A 19,425-nucleotide genomic window follows, 5' to 3' on the forward strand; every position below is an offset into this window, starting at 1 on the left:
ACGAACGTAACCCTCCGTCAGAAACGGAGGTCGTAAATATCTATTCTTAAAGATCATTTTCAAATTATAGGTATAAATTCCCATTTATTACCATTTGTTTTATTTGGGTTTGAATTGTAAATAATTATACATTCTCCATAGTTTATCAACAATTTAAGAGTGTTGTTTTAACATCAATAACTATAACTATATATATACTAAAAGACACACCAGCAATGACACTTTTTTTTTTTTTTTTTTTTTTTTTTTTTAGGAAGAAATCTTTCTACATATAAGTAATAATAACATATGAAATATAATAGAAATTTGATTTAGCTTTCCAAAATAAAACTTATTGACAACTATTAAGTTAAGCAAAAAAAAATATATATTCTTAACATAATTTGTGACAGTAAGACATATTATGTACTACATATATATTAATTAAAAAAAGATTATATATTATTTTCTTGATTTTTTTTAATCATGTAATAGAAGCTACATGCTTAAATAATGAAATGTGAATATTAGATCAACAATTAATATTTTTGTCATTTCTTGATTTTGTCATTTTTTAAAATCAATAATTGAAAATTACCGTGCATGGCACGGGACCTAATCTAGTGTGCTTAGCACTGTCTAAACGGTTTGACAGTTCGGTTTGAAATCGGTTCGGTATTTAATCGGGTCGGTTTGGAATCGGTTTAATTGTCTCACGGGTCGGTTTTGGTTCGGTTTAAATAGTTATCGGTTCGATTCGGTTTCGTTTTATTCTTAAGCGGTTTTAATTCGGTTCGGTTTGTAAACAGTCCGGGTAGCAAACGGTTCGGTGCAGACGGGTTGCGGTTTGTTAACGGTGCGGTGTAAACCGTTTTTATCCCGGTTCAAACAGTTTCGGGTTAGAAACAGTTCGGTTCTTTTTTGGTTCAGTTTATAACTGGTTCGGTTCTTTTTCGGTTCAGTTTTTAACTGGTTCGGTTCTTTTTCGGTTCAGTTTATAACTGGTTCGGTTCTTCGATGGTTTAATTACTTTAACGTCATTCATATCGGTTCCATTTCAAGTTTACTAAATTACGGTTCGGGTCGGATTTCGGTTTCAAAAAATAAATTGTTTATCGAGTTGTTTGGATTCGGGCAGTTAAATGGTTTTGGTTTGAAATTTGATAGTACTTGCTAACCTTTTGCGTTCACAAGTTTTATATAAAGTCGCGAATCATTTCATATTTAGGCATCATATTATAAACAAATCCTCATTGATTTTATAAATACATATTATGTTCTGTTTCAAGTTTAGTCATACTGATCTTACTAGTTATATTCCCGTAAAAAAAAGTTTGTAAACGGTTCGATTTAATTATATTCCCGTCAAAAAAAAAAAAAATCCATTTAATTATATAAAAAAGTTTGTAAACGGTTCGATTTAGAAGAGGTTTGGTTCATAAACGGTTCGGTTTATAACCAGTTTGGTTTACAATCAGTTCGGTTTTTAAATGGTTCATTGCAAACGGGTAGCAGTTTGCTAACAGTTCGGTGTAAGCAGTTTTTTTCCAGTTTAAACGGTTTCGGGTTGGAACCGGTTTCGGGTTAGATACGGTTCGGTTCTTTTTCGGTTCGGTTTTCTTTCAGTTCGGTTTATATTTGGTTCGGTTTGTTAACGGGTTCGGTTCTTATACGGTTTAACATTATTTGGGTCGATTCGGTTTCGGGTTTACTAAAATACGGTTCGGGTCGGTTTTCGGTTTTAAAAAAAAATCGGTTTTTAATCGGTTCGGTTCTCATTTGGATCGGTCGGTTTCGGGCAGTTAAACGGTTTCGGTTTGAAATTTGACAGCACTAAGTGTGCTATATACTTGTGTCAATTTTCTTCTACGATTTTCTAAGTAACAAGTCTTTTTACCATATTGTTATTTCATTATATAGTTTTGCTTAGCTTGAGGAAAGTTTTATACGATTCTTCTACTAGTAATATAACCATGCTTTGGTTGTAATTTGGAATTACATTAATTTCATTACATTATGAAAAGGTAAAATACATCAATAAGTTTTATAAGAAAATGCATCTATCAGATCATTATCAACCAGCATTAATGTTTACAATCCAACAATTCATCTCAAAATCAAAATAACAATTCTTATATACAAGGAAATTTTACATTAAACCACCTTTTATAACACTTTAATTGCAAGAAACCACCTTATAAATTTTTTTTCGCAAAAACACACCTTAATCATAAAATTTTTTACAATCACACACCTTTTCCCGGAAAATACCCATTGACTTGGTTTTCAGGGGTTGACTCGACCATGAGACGCCCTAAAACCGCTAACCCTCCCTTTTCCCCAGCCACCCACTTCCAGTGGGTGGCGACCACCTCCCTCCTTCGTCGCCGACGACGCTTTAGGAGGAAGAGGAGGAGAGAGAATTTGTGGGCGGCGCTTTAGGAAAGTGGGTAGTGGTGGTGGTGGATCTTGGGTTCGGGTGGTGAGAGTGAAGGAAGTGATGGCGGTTAGGTGGAAGAGGAGGAGAGAGAATTCGTGGGTTGGGAAAAAGGGAAGGGAGCAAGAACGCCGGCGCTAGGGTAGGGAGGTGGTTGCCTTCGCCGGCAGTGGGGTGGGGAATTTGGTTGGCCGCCGGAAAAGGGAGGGTTAGTGGTTTTAGGGTGTCACGTGCGAGGCACGTGGTCGAGTCAACCCCGCAATACAAGGTCAATGGGTATTTTCCGGGAAAAGGTGTGTGATTGCAAAAAATTTTACGATTAAGGTGTGTTTTTGCGAAAAATTTTTTATAAGGTGGTTTCCTGCAATTAAAGGGTTATAAAAGGTGGTTTAATGCAAAATTTCCTATATACAACACAATCTAAAAGTATTGATATTTTATATGACCCACCAAAAATACAACTAGTAGAATAAATTAAAGTCAAAGATCTCAAACCTTACATATACTTTGTACATGTTAGTGATCAAAGATACGGCCATTCAATTACTATAGTCCTCCACTCCTCCTACCTGCCTAACACTACACTACAAAACACTAACAAAATATATATAGCAACCAAACACTAACATTCATCAATTTAAATCCTTTTAATCTATGCATCTTTTCTCAAATAAATGGCTTGTTTTTCTTCTCAATCTTCAACTTCATTTTCTCTCTTTTCATTTTAAGCACTAATTCACCAACAAAATGATGAAATTTACTCCTATAATTTACCCTTTTCTTGTTGTAATATTCACCCTTTTAGCTGAAGAATCAAAGGCAACAACTCCTCAAGAGCTACTTAAAGGGTTCACAGTAACTCCAAATCCAACAGTAAAAAATTTCCAGCCACTTTTGAGTGATTCAAGTGGTAATTTCTCACTCAGTTTTCTCCGAGTTAACCAAGATCAACTAGCTCTTGCCATAGTCCATGTCCCGTCTGGTGTGTCCTTCTGGCAGGCGAACTCGGCCGGGTTAGCTCGATGGGGGAAACCGACTCGGCTTATTTTCAATGGTAGCCTTGTAATTAGTGATCATGATTCAGGGGTATTTTGGTCCACGAGCACTGATGGTGATAGTGTTGTTCTAAGTAGTGCACCTAACTTGAGAATTTTAAAGGGCAAGTCTTCTTTTGTTTTATGGCAAAGTTTTGACTTTCCCTTTGATACCCTTGTGGAAAATCAGAATTTCACTTCTGCCATGTCATTAGTTTCCTCAAATGGGCTCTATACTATGCGTCTAGGTTCGAACTTTGTTGGTTTGTATGCCAAGTTCAAACCTACGGGTTCGGACCCGAATCAAATGTACTACCGGCGGCGTGCTTTGCAAGCTAGGGCTAGTATTGTTGAAGGGTCGGGGCCCATTTTGGTTCGGATAAGTTCAGATGGTTTTATGGGAATTTACCAAAATGGGTCCACCCCTGTTGATGTAGAAACCTTTAATAGTTATGAAAGGTCTGTCTCTGGACCTAGGCGAGTTAGGATAGAAAATGATGGGAATTTAAAAGGTTACTATTGGTCTGGGTCGAGTTGGGTTTTAGACTATCAAGCCATACCCGAGACATGTGATTTACCAAGTCCGTGTGGATTGTACGGGCTTTGTAAGCCTGGGGTTGGTTGTTCGTGCTTAGACAACCAAACCCAGGCCCAGACTGGGGAGTGTTACCCAAAGCAAGAGGTTGGGGACTTATGTGAAAGTAAAGTGATAAAGTTTCGCGAGCTAAGGAGGACAGGTGTCGAGCCCCCATACAAAGAGCTCATGGAGTATACCAAAACGACGTCGTATGAGGAGTGTGAGAAGTCATGCATGGTGAATTGCACTTGTTGGGGAGTGTTGTACAACAATGCTTCTGGTTTTTGTTACAATATGGACTACCCTATACAAACTATTTTAGAGGTAGGGCATGACAATAAGATAGGGTATTTTAAGGTGTTGGAAGGTGCTAGGAAGAAAAAGGACCAAAGATTGGGAATTGGTATTGGACTTTTATGTGGAGCTATAATTGTGCTTGGATTAGTTGTTGGGTTTGGGGGTTACAAGATATCAAAGAGGAAAAAAAGAGTAAAAAATCGAATCTTGGAGGATGAAAATGTTATTAATGCTTCCGGATCATATAAAGATTTAGGGTCCTCTAGTTTCGGATCGGTTGAATTAAGTAATAGATAATACAATTAATTGACTTTAGAATTATTGTTTTTCTTTAGTTATTTCTATTTGTAGGATAAATATTTTGCAATTTTATTTGTCAATTTGGCTTAAAAGGTTACATTTTATAGGAATTGTTTCCCTTCATTTAGGAGAAGACTTTTAGATTGGAGTACAAATTGCAATTATTCTATTTACAAATGAATCATTGAGCATTTGCACCGTTTAGGGACCTCGGAAAATATGCATTACATTTGACTTTGTAGCATGTTGAGACAATTATATACTGATTTGATTTTTCAGTCTCTTTGTGTATTATGTTTGACTTTATTTCCAATCTTTCAAACATTTCAGCCGTATCTTTAATTCCATATAATAATACAAATACCATGTGTAAATAAATATTCAATATAGGCCTGACTACTAATACTGATGGGGTTGAAATAAATTAATTAGTTGATTTTTTTAGTTCAGTTCAGTTCAATTTCTAATTTTCTTCTTCCATAAATATTTCATTTCAGCTTTATTCAGTTCAATTCACTTCAGTTCAGCTCTATTCAGTTCAGTTAAGTTATTTTTAGTAAATTGGAACAAACCCTTCTTCTACATGTGCTAGACTGCTAGAGATTACATGCATGTTTATTTGATCCATCGTGCTTATATTACATACTTCTAAGGAAATGATTTATAACTCCGAGATATATATGAATCCATGATGATAAACACAACATATACCATAAACTTGTTTATCACTTCATCCAAATAATATACGAAGTAATAGATCAAAAGATCTTGTTTATTGGAAAACGAATAAATGTACATATTGCAACATTTGGGAAAACAATGAAAGAGAGAATATCTTGACTAATTGTTTATTTATGTACAATTGGTTATACTTTTTACATGACATATAGTTTATTGCTTATATAGTTTCCTATTTAGGCTTTGTATGTTCTGGTATATCAAAAAACATTTCAACACAACAAAATAGATTTTAGCAAAGTATAACAAATGTCGGTAAAGTAGAGCTGATCACATATTAAGTAAACAAAGTAAAGTAGGATTCAGCAAAGCAGAGTAGAGCAGAATAACAGGTTGAAAGAATAGGCCTTACGTGATACAACTAGTTATAGGTGAAGATCATCGAAATCTCTTAGCACAAGAATTTTGGATCGTGACTCGTGAGGGAGCTGAAGTGGAAGTCATGTAGTAGTGGATCTTGTCGTTTTAAGAGGATCACACCAATCAATTGATATACTTGGTAATAATCATTGGTAGAGGCACTTAAAAAAGTAAAGTTAATCACCCATGCGGGTTATGACGCATGTAATGACGATATTATTTTCGTAGTCTAGCAAAGTTGGGTTGAGATCGATTATATTAAAGTAAAGTAAAGATAAATGGGTCAACCTAAAAAATGGATAGTCGTTGCCCAACTGCTCTCTTCACGTTGGTTTCAAGTAGATATTCAATTTCCACGCAACTTGTTTCAACATTTGGCCTAAAATTCTAGAAGAGAATTGAAGTTAACCTTTCATAAATTAATGTTTTGGGGTTGTATTAATGGCTAACCCACTTATATTTGGTGGCTGCTTGGTGAAAGGGATAACTCATGAATGCTAGTGTGTGAGTGTGTGGATGTTTGGAGTGTAATGAATTTGTTTTATAAGTGTTTATGAGTGATGAGTGATGAGTTTAGACCTATGAAGCAATTGTATGAAGCATATAGCTATGTTACTTCATTTGTAGATGTGACGTGTTGTGTCTGTATTCTCGAGAACAAAATAAAAAATTATTATTTTTTAGAATGGAAATTTTATTTTGACTTTTAGGAGACCAAGTAAATCTTTAATTTGTTTTCAAAAAACATCTTTACCTTAATATTTTTTAAATTTGAAAATTGGGGCTCCTACTAGTCCACCCTATGTTTCACTCATGTGTATTCCGTTTACACAACCAGGGTTAAGAAATCTATTTAAAAATAGACCTGATGGGGCTAGGTTTTTTTTAAATTATATTTGTTTTTTTTCTATTATTTGTAATTAGAATAAAACTATTAAAATTCTACATGTGGCAAAAAACCTAAGAAAACCGGTTACCAAAATAATCCAACCGCCTATGAATTGTTAGAAGAAAGATTAGAGTGGAAGGTGGGATTGTTTTGGAATAATCAAAAGGTGTGAGATTGTTTTTAGGAGATGGAAAGAATGTGGAATTATTAGTTTCCATTATTTTTAGAAGAAATTGACCTTGATTCAGTTTCTGATAATGATAAAATTTCAATTATTCTTTGAAGTTGATGTTGGTTTTCATAAGAGATACACGGATGTTTATTTTTTTTTGGGTATCTTGTGGCTAATGGGAGTTGAAAATACTGTTTGGATAAAAAAATATTCTAGATTTAGGTGGAGAACAACATGAATATAATGGTTATTGATGTTTATATTATATTGGTGAAAATATTGAGGTTAATTTTTTTTTATTTATAAGCCAAAATTGTATTTGCTTGTTGTATGCATAGAAAACAAAGGGTGGTATATTGAAGATTTTACTATTCATACTATTTTGAAATTTTCCAATGTGAAATTAATTAAGTATGATCGATAGTCGGTATAGAAGTTCTATTAGAGTTCAGTTTAGAGATTCTAAAAAGTTGTATAATAGACTTTGTAAATAATCAAAAGTTTATACACTACAAGAAAACTAGTTTTTGACAACGGCAAAAGTCGTTGCTAACTAAAGATCGTCGTTGCAAAACATATATTTTGCAACGACAATTGTCGTTGCAAGGTCGTTGCGGTTATGGGCGTCACATAAAATCGGAACGACGACTTTTTGTCGTTGTTAAAGATTTGTTTTTCACAACGACAACTTCAAAATATCATGAGACAAAGTAAAACTGAGACAAATTAAAATATCATTCAAAACCATATGTGTTTATGAATACAATGTAAGAAAAGTTTTAAAAGAATATAAATTTGTAAATGAGAGGATAAAAGAACTAAAAAAAATCCAAATAACAAAATTCTATTGTGGGCAAAATTAATTAATAAAATACAAAACGTTGCGTGAAACAAATTACATTAAAATAATTTATAATTATAAAACTATATATATATCTATGGTATATTATATTGTATATATATTTATATATAGTGATGTGTATTGATAGATTACTAAAAATTTACATATTATTTTAAAAATTTGGGAAATTATCAATAATACCCTCGTCATTTTGACTTTTAACAATGATACCCTTCATTAAACTTTCATTATCAGCGGTACCCCTATAATTTTACCTTAATTGCTACAGTAAGCATGCTGTTAAACAAACGTTAAATTTTGTCATTTGACAGGGTTAATGGGCTGATTTGATTGACAAAAATGCCCCCACTCATTAGTACCCTCCAAGCCCAACCAACACCATTTAATACTTCAAATTTGATCGTTCATCTTCTTTGAAATTGCTCCCATGTTCTTCTTTTGAGTAACCCTAAGTAATGCTAGAGTCAAGCGGGATCCTTGAAGATTTAGCTCTTGGTGGTTCACAATTGCAATTCATGCCTCTAAACCAAGTAGCTCCCCCATTCATGACGCTTGAAGATGATGAACCCCTTCCAGAAGAAGCCATTGTTGTGTAACCCTTGAAAGAACCGTAGAGGAGAAAGAAATAGAAATAAAAAATCAGAAAAGGATGAAAACAAAAAAAGGGGTAAAGGTTATATAGGAAAGATGGAGATAAAGAAGAAAAAAAAAAGGAGGGAAAACTCTTGGGATTTTTGGAGGGAGATTAAATGACAGGGGCATTTAAGTATTTTTACATTTTCCACCCCATTAAACCTGCCAAATGATTATACTTAACGTTTGTTTAACGGCATGGTTACTGTAGCAATTTAGGTAAAATTATAGGGGTGCCGCTGATAATGAAAGTTTAATGAAGGGTATCATTGATAAAAGTCAAAACGACGAGGGTATCATTGATAATTTCCCTAAAAATTTTGATTTTTAACACTACAAAATACCGAAAATGTCTTTTTACACTAGGCCTTACCATAGCACTTAGCTCAAGCCAGTTTAAGTGATTGGTTGAATACCGAGAATAGAGTTTCCTCTTGGGATTTCTCCCGGATAGGGTATTTAAAAAAAATATTCAATAATCAAACATGTAATAATTCTCCTTATAAAAGTATTGCTCAAAACATTTTGGTTGAGTAAAAATATTCAATAAATTAAACATTGACATTTATAAAATTAAACATTGACATTTTATAAAAGTATTTAATTTCTCAAACATTTACAAAAGTATTTCCCCTATAAAACATTGACATTTTCATTTATAAAAAGTATTTCTCAACCGAAAATGTTTTTTTACACTACATTGACATGTTTAAATTATAAACAAGTTTCCGTAAATTTTGGTTGTTAAGCTTTTGAGCTTGTTAAAATTGAAGACATACAATTATTGTGTAGTTATTGAGGATATATTTTGGTAGAATATATTTGTTTCTATCTTTTATATTGTTTCCTTATCTCTAGTAACCTAATTATGGTAACACTAGGAATAAGAGTTGTATATATGTTTTTGCCCCGATTAATGAAAGTCAAGCCGTGAGTTTACATAATTCTACATGGTATCGGAGCAAGGTTAAATTTTTTTTCTCTGTTTTCAGCCTTGAATTTTTCTGTGAAATTCGACGATGGGGGACACTCCTCCTCCACCGCCACCGCCACCTACAAAAATTGAAACAAACTCTCCTTTCTACCTTGGACCGCAAGATCGGCCCGGGGATTTCATTACCTCTCAACGTCTCAAATTAAATAATTTTCATGATTGGTCTCATGTCGTGCGTATAGCGTTATGTTCTCGCCGGAAGTTTGGTTTTCTTGATGGTAGTATCACCTCCTTTGAACCGCCGTGTACGAAGGATGATTGGATTACAATTCATTGTATGTTAGTTTTCTTGGCTCATGAACACAATCGATCCCGAGGTAAAATCTATGCTTTCACATTATGATGATGCTAAGAAATTGTGGGATGATTTACACGAGCGTTTTTGTCTTGTTAATGGCCCTAGAATTCAACAGTTAAAATCTGACATTAATCGTTGTGAACAAACCAAGACTATGACTGTAGCCGTGTATTATAGCAAATTGGTTGTTTTGTGGGATGAACTTGAAAAACTCGAACCCTTAATTGCTTGTAAATGTGGAAAGTGCTCGTGTAATGTGGGTAGACAACACGCTGATCGGCATGATAGTGACAGACTCCAGCAATTTTTGCTCGGGTTATACTCTGAATTTTATGCTCCCTTAAGGTCTACTCTGCTCTCGCAAGACCCGTTGCCCTCGCTGAACAGGGCGTACCAGCAGGTCTCACAAGACGAGAAAGTTCGGGGAATTTCTCGCCAACATGAAGACCCTGCCCCTGCTCTTGGTTTCGCTGTCCGTACAGGTGCAGGGAGGGGCCGTGGTGGTGTTTCTGATCGGAAGCCGCCGGTTTGTGGCAAGTGTGCAAAGGTCGGACATGAAACATCAAAGTGTTGGTCCGATAAGATATGTGGCTACTGTAAAAAGCGAGGTCATGATGAAATTAGGTGCTATGATAAACATGGGTGGCCGGAAGGTACAGCCGGCAGCCAGAGGGGGCAGCCCTCGGCTGGCCGTGGCCGTGGTGGTACAGTGAAGGCCAATGCAGTCACGGGAGGTGGCTCGGGCTCGGATGACACAAGTTCCTTTGCTTCGGGTCGTTTATTTTCTAGTGAACAATGGAAGGCGATTACGGGATTGATGGGTAACGCTACTCTTTCCGATAATCGTTTGAGTGGTAAGTTTGATGATACCTCTTGGATTATTGACACAGGAGCTACTCATCATGTCACCGGAGAAAAACATTGGCTTTTTGATACAAAAAGCTTTAAATGTCCGGTTGGTTTGCCCAATGGAGACACGGTTTCGGCTTCTCTTATTGGCTCTGTTTGTTTATCGGACAAGATTACTCTCACCGGAGTACTCTATGTTCCTAATCTGAGTTGTAATTTGATTTCTGTTTCGCAACTCAATGATGATCTTAATTGTACTGTCCAATTTAACTCTTATATTTGTGCTATACAGGACCAAACGAAGGAGCTGATTGGAACGGGAACTAGGAGGGACGGATTGTATTATTTTAGCAAAACGGACTTGGTGCATCATGTGAGTGCTCTTGCTGCAAATTCAGAGTTGGATTTGTGGCATCGTCGTATGGGTCATCCTTCCGAGAAAGTAGTTAAGTTGCTTCCTACAGTTAGTAATAAAGCCTGTTTAGATAAAGGATGTGAAGTATGTATGCGTGCTAAGCATCCTAGAGATAGTTTTCCTTTGAGTGATAATAAAGCATCTAGAATTTTTGAAAAAATTCATTGTGATTTGTGGGGTCCGTATAGACATGTTTCGTCATGCGGTGCTCGTTATTTTTTGACAATAGTTGATGATTATTCTAGAGATGTTTGGATTTATTTAATGAATGATAAAACGGAGGTTTTTCGTATGTTTTTTATGTTTGTTGCTATGGTGGAACGACAATTTTCTCAATCTATAAAAATTGTGCAAAGTGATAATGGTACGGAGTTTAATTGTTTGCGTGAATTTTTTGATGCTACGGGTATTATTTTCCAAACCTCTTGTGTGGGTACACCGCAACAAAACGGGAGGGTTGAGAGAAAACATAAACACATTTTGTCTGTTGGGAGAGCCTTGAGATTCCAGGCTAAATTACCTATTTATTTTTGGGGAGAGTGTGTTCTTGCCGCGGCTCATCTAATAAATCGTACCCCTACTCCATTGCTACAAAATAAAACTCCCTTTGAGATACTTTTTGACAAACCTCCCATGTTTGATGCCATTCGTACCTTTGGATGCTTATGTTTTGCTCATAATCAGAAAACAAATGGAGATAAGTTTGCTAGTAGAAGTCGGAAGTGTATTTTTGTGGGCTATCCTTTTGGGAAGAAAGGGTGGCGTTTGTATGATCTTGAATCTAAAGTTTTTTTTGTGTCACGAGATGTTAAATTTATTGAGGATGTTTTTCCATTTGTTACTCCGAAGGATGTTAACATTGAGCCTCATGAATTTGCGTCTCAATATGAAGTTCATGATGATTTTGTTGAATTTGAGCAATGTGATGGTAATGGGGCTAGTGTGGTGCAACATGAGGCTCGGGTGTTGGGTGATCAAGACCCTGCGGGCAGCCATGCTACGGCTGACCCACAGGGGGGGCTACGGGTGCAGCACCCTCGGCACAGCAGCCCAGCCAGCAGCTTGCGGCAGACTCCACCGCAGCCAGGCCGCGGCCAGAGGTCTGTGACCACAACCTGGCTGCGGACCAAGCTGCTGGCAGCTCTGCTGGCGTGGTTCAGCAGCCCCAAAGCCGTGTTGAACATGGCAGTGATGCAAGGGAAACAGAGCAGCCCTTGGGGCGTGGGTTTCGAGAAAAATTCCCCAATGTTCGCCATCGAGATTTTGTGACTCACTCCGTTTTTACTAACAATCCGGGTCCCTCTACTCCGTCTTCCAATACTCCTTCAGGTACTCCTTATCCTCTAGCACATTATATAAATTGTGACAAATTTTCTGTGAATTATTGTAAGTTTCTGGCAGCTATTGTTGATGGTCATGATCCGAAATCTTTTAAAGAGGCCATGAAACATGACGGTTGGAGAAAATCTATGCAAGAGGAAATACGGGCTTTGGAAAATAATGGTACATGGACCTTAGTGCACCTTCCCCCCGGTAAACGTGCACTAGGGAGTCAATGGGTGTTTAAGACAAAATATTTGTCTAATGGTGATATTGAACGACTTAAATCTCGTTTGGTTGTTTTTGGTAATCATCAGCAGGAAGGCATAGATTATGGTGAAACGTTTGCTCCAGTTGCGAAGATGACAACAGTTCGGGCTTTTCTTGCAATTGCAGCATCAAAGAATTGAGAACTTCATCAAATGGATGTGCATAATGCTTTCTTGCATGGTGATCTTGATGAGGAGGTATACATGAAACTGCCTCCTGGGTTTGAAAGTGCGGATCCTACATTAGTATGTCGCTTGGACAAGTCCTTGTACGGGTTGAAGCAGGCACCGAGGTGTTGGTTTGCAAAACTAACTACGGCTTTGAAAGGGTATGGTTTCATTCAATCTTACTCTGATTATTCCCTTTTTACGTACACTAGAGGCACCGTTCAGATTAATGTCTTAGTGTATGTAGATGATCTTATTATTTCTGGTAATCATTCCGCTGCATTAGTTGGTTTCAAGGCTTATCTCAGTGATTGTTTCAAGATGAAGGATCTAGGTCCTTTGAAATATTTTTTGGGCATCGAAGTTGCTCGTAGTGCTTCAGGTTTATTTTTGTGTCAAAGAAAATATACGTTGGACATTATTTCTGAAGCAGGTTTGTTAGGGGCAAAGCCGAGTGGTTTTCCCATGGAGCAAAATCTCAAGCTCGGTCGTGCCACAGGTGCTTTTCTTGAGGATCCGGAGGCGTATCGTAGGTTGGTTGGTCGTTTGATTTATCTAGGGGTAACTAGACCTGATCTAGCATACTCCGTTCATATTTTGTCTCAGTTTATGAAAGAGCCGCGCATTGAGCATTGGGAAGCAGCTCTTCGAGTTGTTCGTTATTTGAAAGGTACCCCGGGTCAGGGTATTTTGTTGAGTGCTACTAGTGACCTTACCTTGGAGGGTTGGTGTGATTCGGATTGGGCGGCTTGTCCTCTAACTCGTCGTTCTATCACAGGTTGGTTGGTGTTTTTAGGTCATTCTCCTATTTCTTGGAAGACTAAAAAGCAACCAACTGTTGCGACATCCTCTTGTGATGCCGAGTATAGATCTATGTTGGCGGTTACTTGTGAGCTAAAGTGGCTTAAGGGTTTGTTGCTAAGCTTGGGTGTGCATCATCCTAAGGCTATCAAGTTATTCTGCGATAGTCAATCTGCTTTGCACATTGCAAAGAATCCGGTCTTTCATGAAAGGACCAAACATATTGAAGTTGATTGTCATTTTGTGCGAGATGCAATTACAGACGGGTTGATTTCTCCTTCCTACGTTCCTACGACTACTCAGTTGGCCGACATTTTCACAAAGGCTCTTGGGAAGACACAGTTTGATAATATTTTGTCCAAGTTGGGCATTTATGATCCTAGTGCTCCAACTTGAGGGGGGGTATTGAGGATATATTTTGGTAGAATATATTTGTTTCTATCTTTTATATTGTTTCCTTATCTCTAGTAACCTAATTATGGTAACACTAGGAATAAGAGTTGTATATATGTTTTTGCCCCGATTAATGAAAGTCAAGCCATGAGTTTACATAATTCTACAGTAGTTGTATGATTTTAGATAACTATTATGTGTCCCAAGCGATATTCTAAGGTGTTACTTTTCAAAACTTTTGTATAGTGGCGAAAATTTGATGTTATGGCGTGCTAAGCTAGGTAATTGTTTGACGTTTGAAAGTTGAAACTAGAACCTTAAAAAATTTAGAAATGAAATCAATAGCTTAGGGCTTGTTTGGCATCATTTTTGGTTTTCAGTTTCCTGTTTTTTTGAAAACTAAAAACCAAAAACAGGAAACAAGAAAAAGGTGTTTCCACTTTTTTGTTGTCAGTTTTCAAAATTATCATGATTTTAATAAGTCTAAATATTTTTTGATCCATTATGTGACATATGTAACATACTTTTAAAAAACAAAAAACCAAAAAACAGAAAACCACAACGATGCCAAACGAACCCTTACCAACCAAGAATGAGTTGGGTTAAGATAAAATGTCGTCTATAATACACGGTCTTTTTTGTTTTTTTTGAAAACTTACACGGTCATTATTATTGTAAAATTGTTAGAGGTCTAACAACTTGTCTAAATCTTACAAAAAAACCTCATTGAAATGTATTAATTTTCGTTTTGAAATATTTATTGATGCTGTTATACTGGAATGGTATTTAAATTCTTACCTTTTATTTCAAGCGTCCGATGCCTTGAAAATGATTAAAAATAAAGGGAAAATATATACTCACAAAGTATATATAAATAATTAAATATAGTATATCTAAACATGATTAAAGTGCTCAAACTTAAAGGAATGCATGGGAATAGTTTATTAACAGGGTATACAAAATGAGTGTCTCTTTAAATCCAATCTAAGTCAAACTCATTAAGAGTAAGAGGGAAGGTTAAGGGAATTCACACCCCAAAAAACTTGTGAGATTTGTTCCCACGACTGACTATGAAATTATAAGGCGAAATATTTATCACTAGGTCAAGTCTTACACTATGCCACTATGGTGACATAGTCTGTATAGTTTACAATGAAAAATTATGTGCAATGATGTATTTGAAAGGAGTAATAGGGGTATGTTAAGTATAGAATCAATAACAATGTTAATACAAATACAAACAAGGCCAAGACATCTACTTGTAAAACAAACTTGAATTACTGGAGTGATAATGTAGCTTGACTCTTGCCAAAGGAAAATAGCAAGTCAATTTGCCCACATACTTATATATTGGAATTAGTGCTGTCAAATTTCAAATTGAAACCGTTTAACTGTCCGAAACAAACCGACCCAAATAAGAACCGAACTGATTAAAAACCGTTTTTTTTTTAAACCGAAAACCGACCCGAACATATGTGAATGAATTCGAAACCAAACCGATCCGAATAATGTTACACCGTATAAGAATCGAAATTGTTAATGAACCGAACCAGTTCTAAACCGAACTGAAATCAAACCAAACCGAAAAAGAACCAAACTGTTTCTAACCCGAAACCGCTTTCAACCCGAAACCGTTTGAACTAGAATAAAAACCGTTTACACCGAACCATTAACAACCCGCAACCCGTTTGCACCGAACTGTATATAAACCGAACAGTTTATAAACCAAACCGCTGGCAAACCGAATCGTTTATGAACCGGATCACTTATAAAGAATCGGCTACAAACTGCTTACTATAGAGAATATTAAAATTTAAGTAAAAAGGTGTTTTAAATGAAATTTAATTATGCACACATGTTTACTACCGATCGAGCATTAATGAACCGAACTAGTTATAAACTAAGCCGAAAAAGAACCGAACTAGTTATAAACTGAACCGAAAAAGAATCTAACTGTTTCTAACCCGAAACCGTTCCCAACCCGAAACTGTTTGAACCAGGATAAAAACCGTTTACACCGAGCCGTTAACAAACCGCAACCTGTCTGCACCAAACCGTTTACTACCCAAACTGTTTACAACCCGAACCGAATTAAAACCGCTCAAGAATAAACCAATACCGAATCGAACCAATAACTATTTAAACCGAACTGAAACCGACTGCAAAACACTTAAACCGATTTCAAACCGACCCGATTTAATACTGAACCGATTTCAAACCGAACCAAACCCGAATTTTCAAACCGTTCTAACAGTGCTAATTGGAATAACTAGTTTGCGGGACTATAAGATCCCTTGGAATTAGAAAACAATGTTTAAATCAACTATTTATTTGAGCAATCCTAGCAATCTTTTCATGTCTTTAAGGGTCTGTTCCGTTCAGCTTAATTTCAGTTCAGTTCCTAATTTCCTAGCTTCTCTCATAAACAATCCAGTTTAGCTCAGTAAAGTTCAATCCAGTTCAGATTCAGCTTAGTAAATCAGAACAAGCCCTTATACCAAAAAAATTGTCCTAAGTTCATGTCATAAGTCAACATTGTTTGATAATTGGGTGATTTAGGATTTACGAAAACATAATAAAACCTCTATGCTTCTTCCTCCAATTTCAGTTTTCCATTGTATTGGTATATCTGTTCACTTGTGTTCTTTTTCTAATGGTTTTTTGGCACATCATCTTAGGTTGCTTGCTGAACTTGTGTCAATACTTGATTTGAGACAATGGCTTAGATCTTTTCGAAGCATTATATTCATATTTATATCTAAGATAAGATCACAGAACTTGAACCCTAGAGGATAAAAATACATATATTATGGACTAGCAACTTAGCAAGCTAAGGAAAATTTATAAAGATCAATGAAGAGCTAGTCTATAGGAATAGGATAAGTATGCATTCTTGGCTCCAAGGGTTCAGATCATGTGCTTCGTGATGGAAATACGATTGCTTAGAAAATCGTACTTTTGAGTTCATATAATCATACATTCATGTATACATCAGACTCAGAAAATTTGTGCAAAAACTTACTAAGAAGTGAAGTAATTGTTGTACAAGGATCAATGTAAAGAAGACCAGCTGCGCGTAAAATACTCAGCATCTGATGTTAGTACACACCATTAATCAAACAATATATACAGTTAAATAGAATCAGTCACCAATCTGACCATTCAATCCACATCATTAACAGCAGAAGACCAACAGATCACTTATTAGTTGGATAACTTTTACTTGCTTTTAACAAATTACAGTTAGTCACATCATTGCTTCAATAACTACTTAAAAGCACCAAACAATATACAAAAAAGATCGGCAATCAATGTTACTTGGACATACATTTAATTGCATTTTTAAGTACGCGTGTCAAAACCTTGATACTACTACATGAGTATGTACACTTAGCACTTTAATACGCAGCAAAAACACAAAAAGGATTTCATATAAAAGGCCAAATGTAACATTATTACTTGAGACCGAGTAACATAGTCAGTGGTTCTACGAACTTTAGCACCTCTTCATAGATGGGCAGCTTGTAAAGCTCGTGACAAACTACCAATCTTCTTAGCTTTCTGCTTCTTTGCTTCTTAGTCAATGATTTTTCCTTCATCAGTACCCTTTGAAGCACTTGTCTCACATCCCTAATACCACACTCCTCTACACCATTCGCGGCTAAATCATCAAAGAAAGCAGCATGAACAAGCCTTAACTTCTCCAAAGCTTTAGCTAGCACCCCATTTTCCTCGCTTTCATCCCCATTCAACTGAGACCAAGACAACCGCGGAGGGGAAGCATCATGTACTTTATCCTCAGGACTAAAGTAAGAAAAGTAATTATACGGGTGTTATTTTCATCAAATTCGTCTTATAATCCTCCCACACGTCTTCATTATCATCCATTACCACTACAACTCGTTCGTGTTCCAATACAACATCCAAAAACTTCTTGTGCTTATCCAACATTACACAATCATCCCTTGAAACCACCATCCAATTATCAAAATACCTCCCATTGGGATCTAGCAATTTCGACATACTCCAAGCATAAAACTTACACCCTAGAGTGTAAATCGTCATGTCAAACATCGTGCTCGCCTCTCTAAGAAAATCACGTACATACGGCCGAAATTTAGTCCACGAACCACCAGCTTGAAACAATGTACCTAATTCCCCTGACAAATTATAATCAATTCCATATCTTTTCGTACGAACAAAATTCCTATCTTCGGGACTTAATTTGTACGTTTTTCGTGTATGAACAAGGGTATGATCCAAGTCAAGAACTAAATGAAGCTTTCTTCGTGATAATAATCTTTGTAAATTGGTATCACGAATACGATTAATTTCCTTAGCACTTAGATTTAAATCAGGGTAAATGTACCAAAAGGGTATGGTAGAAATTGTACCGGTAATTTCTTGGCCACATTTAGTGCACGTATTTCGTATAAAAACAGGATGTGAACACATTGTTGTACGATGATCATCAATTGTGTTGTAAGTTTGAATTTCTGACGCAATTTCTTGGCCTAACAATGATGATAATAATTCGAGTCGAGAATTATTAATGTCTACTTCTTCGTCTAGTTGTTGTTCCTCCATATTTGTACGATGACTCGATGAGGTGGTGCCGTAAAGGTGGGTAGCTATATCGAATCTAATCTTGGGTATCGCCACGCGACTTAATTCCGATCAATCCCTTAGGAATTGGAATTGATGTTTATGAATTGGTGTTTATGAATTGGAATTGATGGGTGATTTGTATTTTTTTGGTAGATTGGTAAAACCCTAGAAATTTTCTATTTGGCTAACAGAGTTCTATAAAAAAGTTTGAAGTGGAACTTGATCTCCAAGGAAAAGAATTCGGTTGACTTTTTCTGTTAAGAATATGAATTGGAATTGAGGACCTTATTATTTAAAGAGGACCTTGATCACCACGCAAGTCGGCAAGAGATCATTACATGGCCGCTCACTATATAATTAGATGTGGATCTAGTGATTGTCATAGATAAATAAAAGAATTTCCAAAATTGGAGAGGCAAAAAAAAAAAAGGGTGTAATCTTTAAACCTTAGCCCAATTGATTTATCATTTGGTGTCGAAAAGAATGTAGCCTTTAGCCCAAATGTCCACCCCATTAAATCCTGGATTTGCTAACGAAATATAAAAAGGACCATCACAACTATTGTACACCCAATTACGACATTCATGCACCTTATGGGTCTGTTATCTTCAAATTATTTTCAATTCACTTCAGTTCACTTCAGTTCCAATATTTCATTTCATTTCAGTTCAATTCTTAATTTCCTTCTCTCATAAATTATTCAGTTCAGTTCAGTTCAGTTCAGTTCTATTCAGTTCCAATAAGTTCAGTTCAGTTCAGTCAATCAGAACAGGCCCTTAATCCTTAAGGACATGCTTGGATTGAGGGAGATATATTATTAGGGTAATAATAGTCAAACTAAGCAAAATGAAAGTCAACATAGGGAAGGAGGAGATTGTGATGTGTGATTGTAAGGAAAGCTATGTAGTGATAGTGTTATATGAGGTGAACAAAGAGGAATTAATACCCTTATTTTGGGGGTATTAGTAGCACTAGGGGGAGGGTGGGTAACTAGCTATTAGCCTCATTATGAAGGTGATAATACCTCAATTT

The 19,425-nt window shown here is 36.1% G+C and overlaps 2 protein-coding genes and 1 pseudogene across 2 annotated transcripts; 2 read left to right on the plus strand and 1 right to left on the minus strand.

Annotated features, from left to right (window-relative positions):
• Positions 1-2,964: 2,964 nt before the first annotated feature.
• LOC145617877 (PAN domain-containing protein At5g03700-like) lies at positions 2,965-4,658 on the plus strand. Its single transcript, XM_081672633.1, has one exon. The coding sequence runs from the start codon at positions 3,164-3,166 to the stop codon at positions 4,619-4,621; it is 1,458 nt and encodes a 485-aa protein (XP_081528759.1). The 5' UTR covers positions 2,965-3,163; the 3' UTR covers positions 4,622-4,658.
• A 4,910-nt stretch (positions 4,659-9,568) lies between these two features.
• On the plus strand, positions 9,569-12,564 carry LOC145617042 (uncharacterized). Its single transcript, XM_081671744.1, has 4 exons — positions 9,569-10,918; positions 11,519-11,934; positions 11,976-12,163; positions 12,236-12,564. The coding sequence occupies exons 1-4, from the start codon at positions 9,569-9,571 to the stop codon at positions 12,562-12,564; spliced, it is 2,283 nt and encodes a 760-aa protein (XP_081527870.1).
• A 4,728-nt stretch (positions 12,565-17,292) lies between these two features.
• Positions 17,293-18,372, minus strand: LOC145617043 (RNA polymerase II C-terminal domain phosphatase-like 4; annotated as a pseudogene).
• Positions 18,373-19,425: the final 1,053 nt, after the last annotated feature.

This window comes from Chenopodium album, chromosome 26, assembly GCF_948465745.1.
Source record: "Chenopodium album chromosome 26, dcCheAlbu1.1, whole genome shotgun sequence".
Lineage (NCBI taxonomy): Eukaryota > Viridiplantae > Streptophyta > Magnoliopsida > Caryophyllales > Amaranthaceae > Chenopodium > Chenopodium album.

Coding starts and splice junctions, on each gene's coding strand:
- LOC145617877 (XM_081672633.1), top strand. CDS start 3,164: ATGATGAAATTTACTCCTATAATTTACCCTTTTCTTGTTGTAATATTC.
- LOC145617042 (XM_081671744.1), top strand. CDS start 9,569: ATGAACACAATCGATCCCGAGGTAAAATCTATGCTTTCACATTATGAT. Junction 10,919..11,518: donor GTTTAGATAAAGGATGTGAA/GTATGTATGCGT, acceptor GCTCATAATCAG/AAAACAAATGGAGATAAGTT. Junction 12,164..12,235: donor GTCTTCCAATACTCCTTCAG/GTACTCCTTATC, acceptor AGTTTCTGGCAG/CTATTGTTGATGGTCATGAT.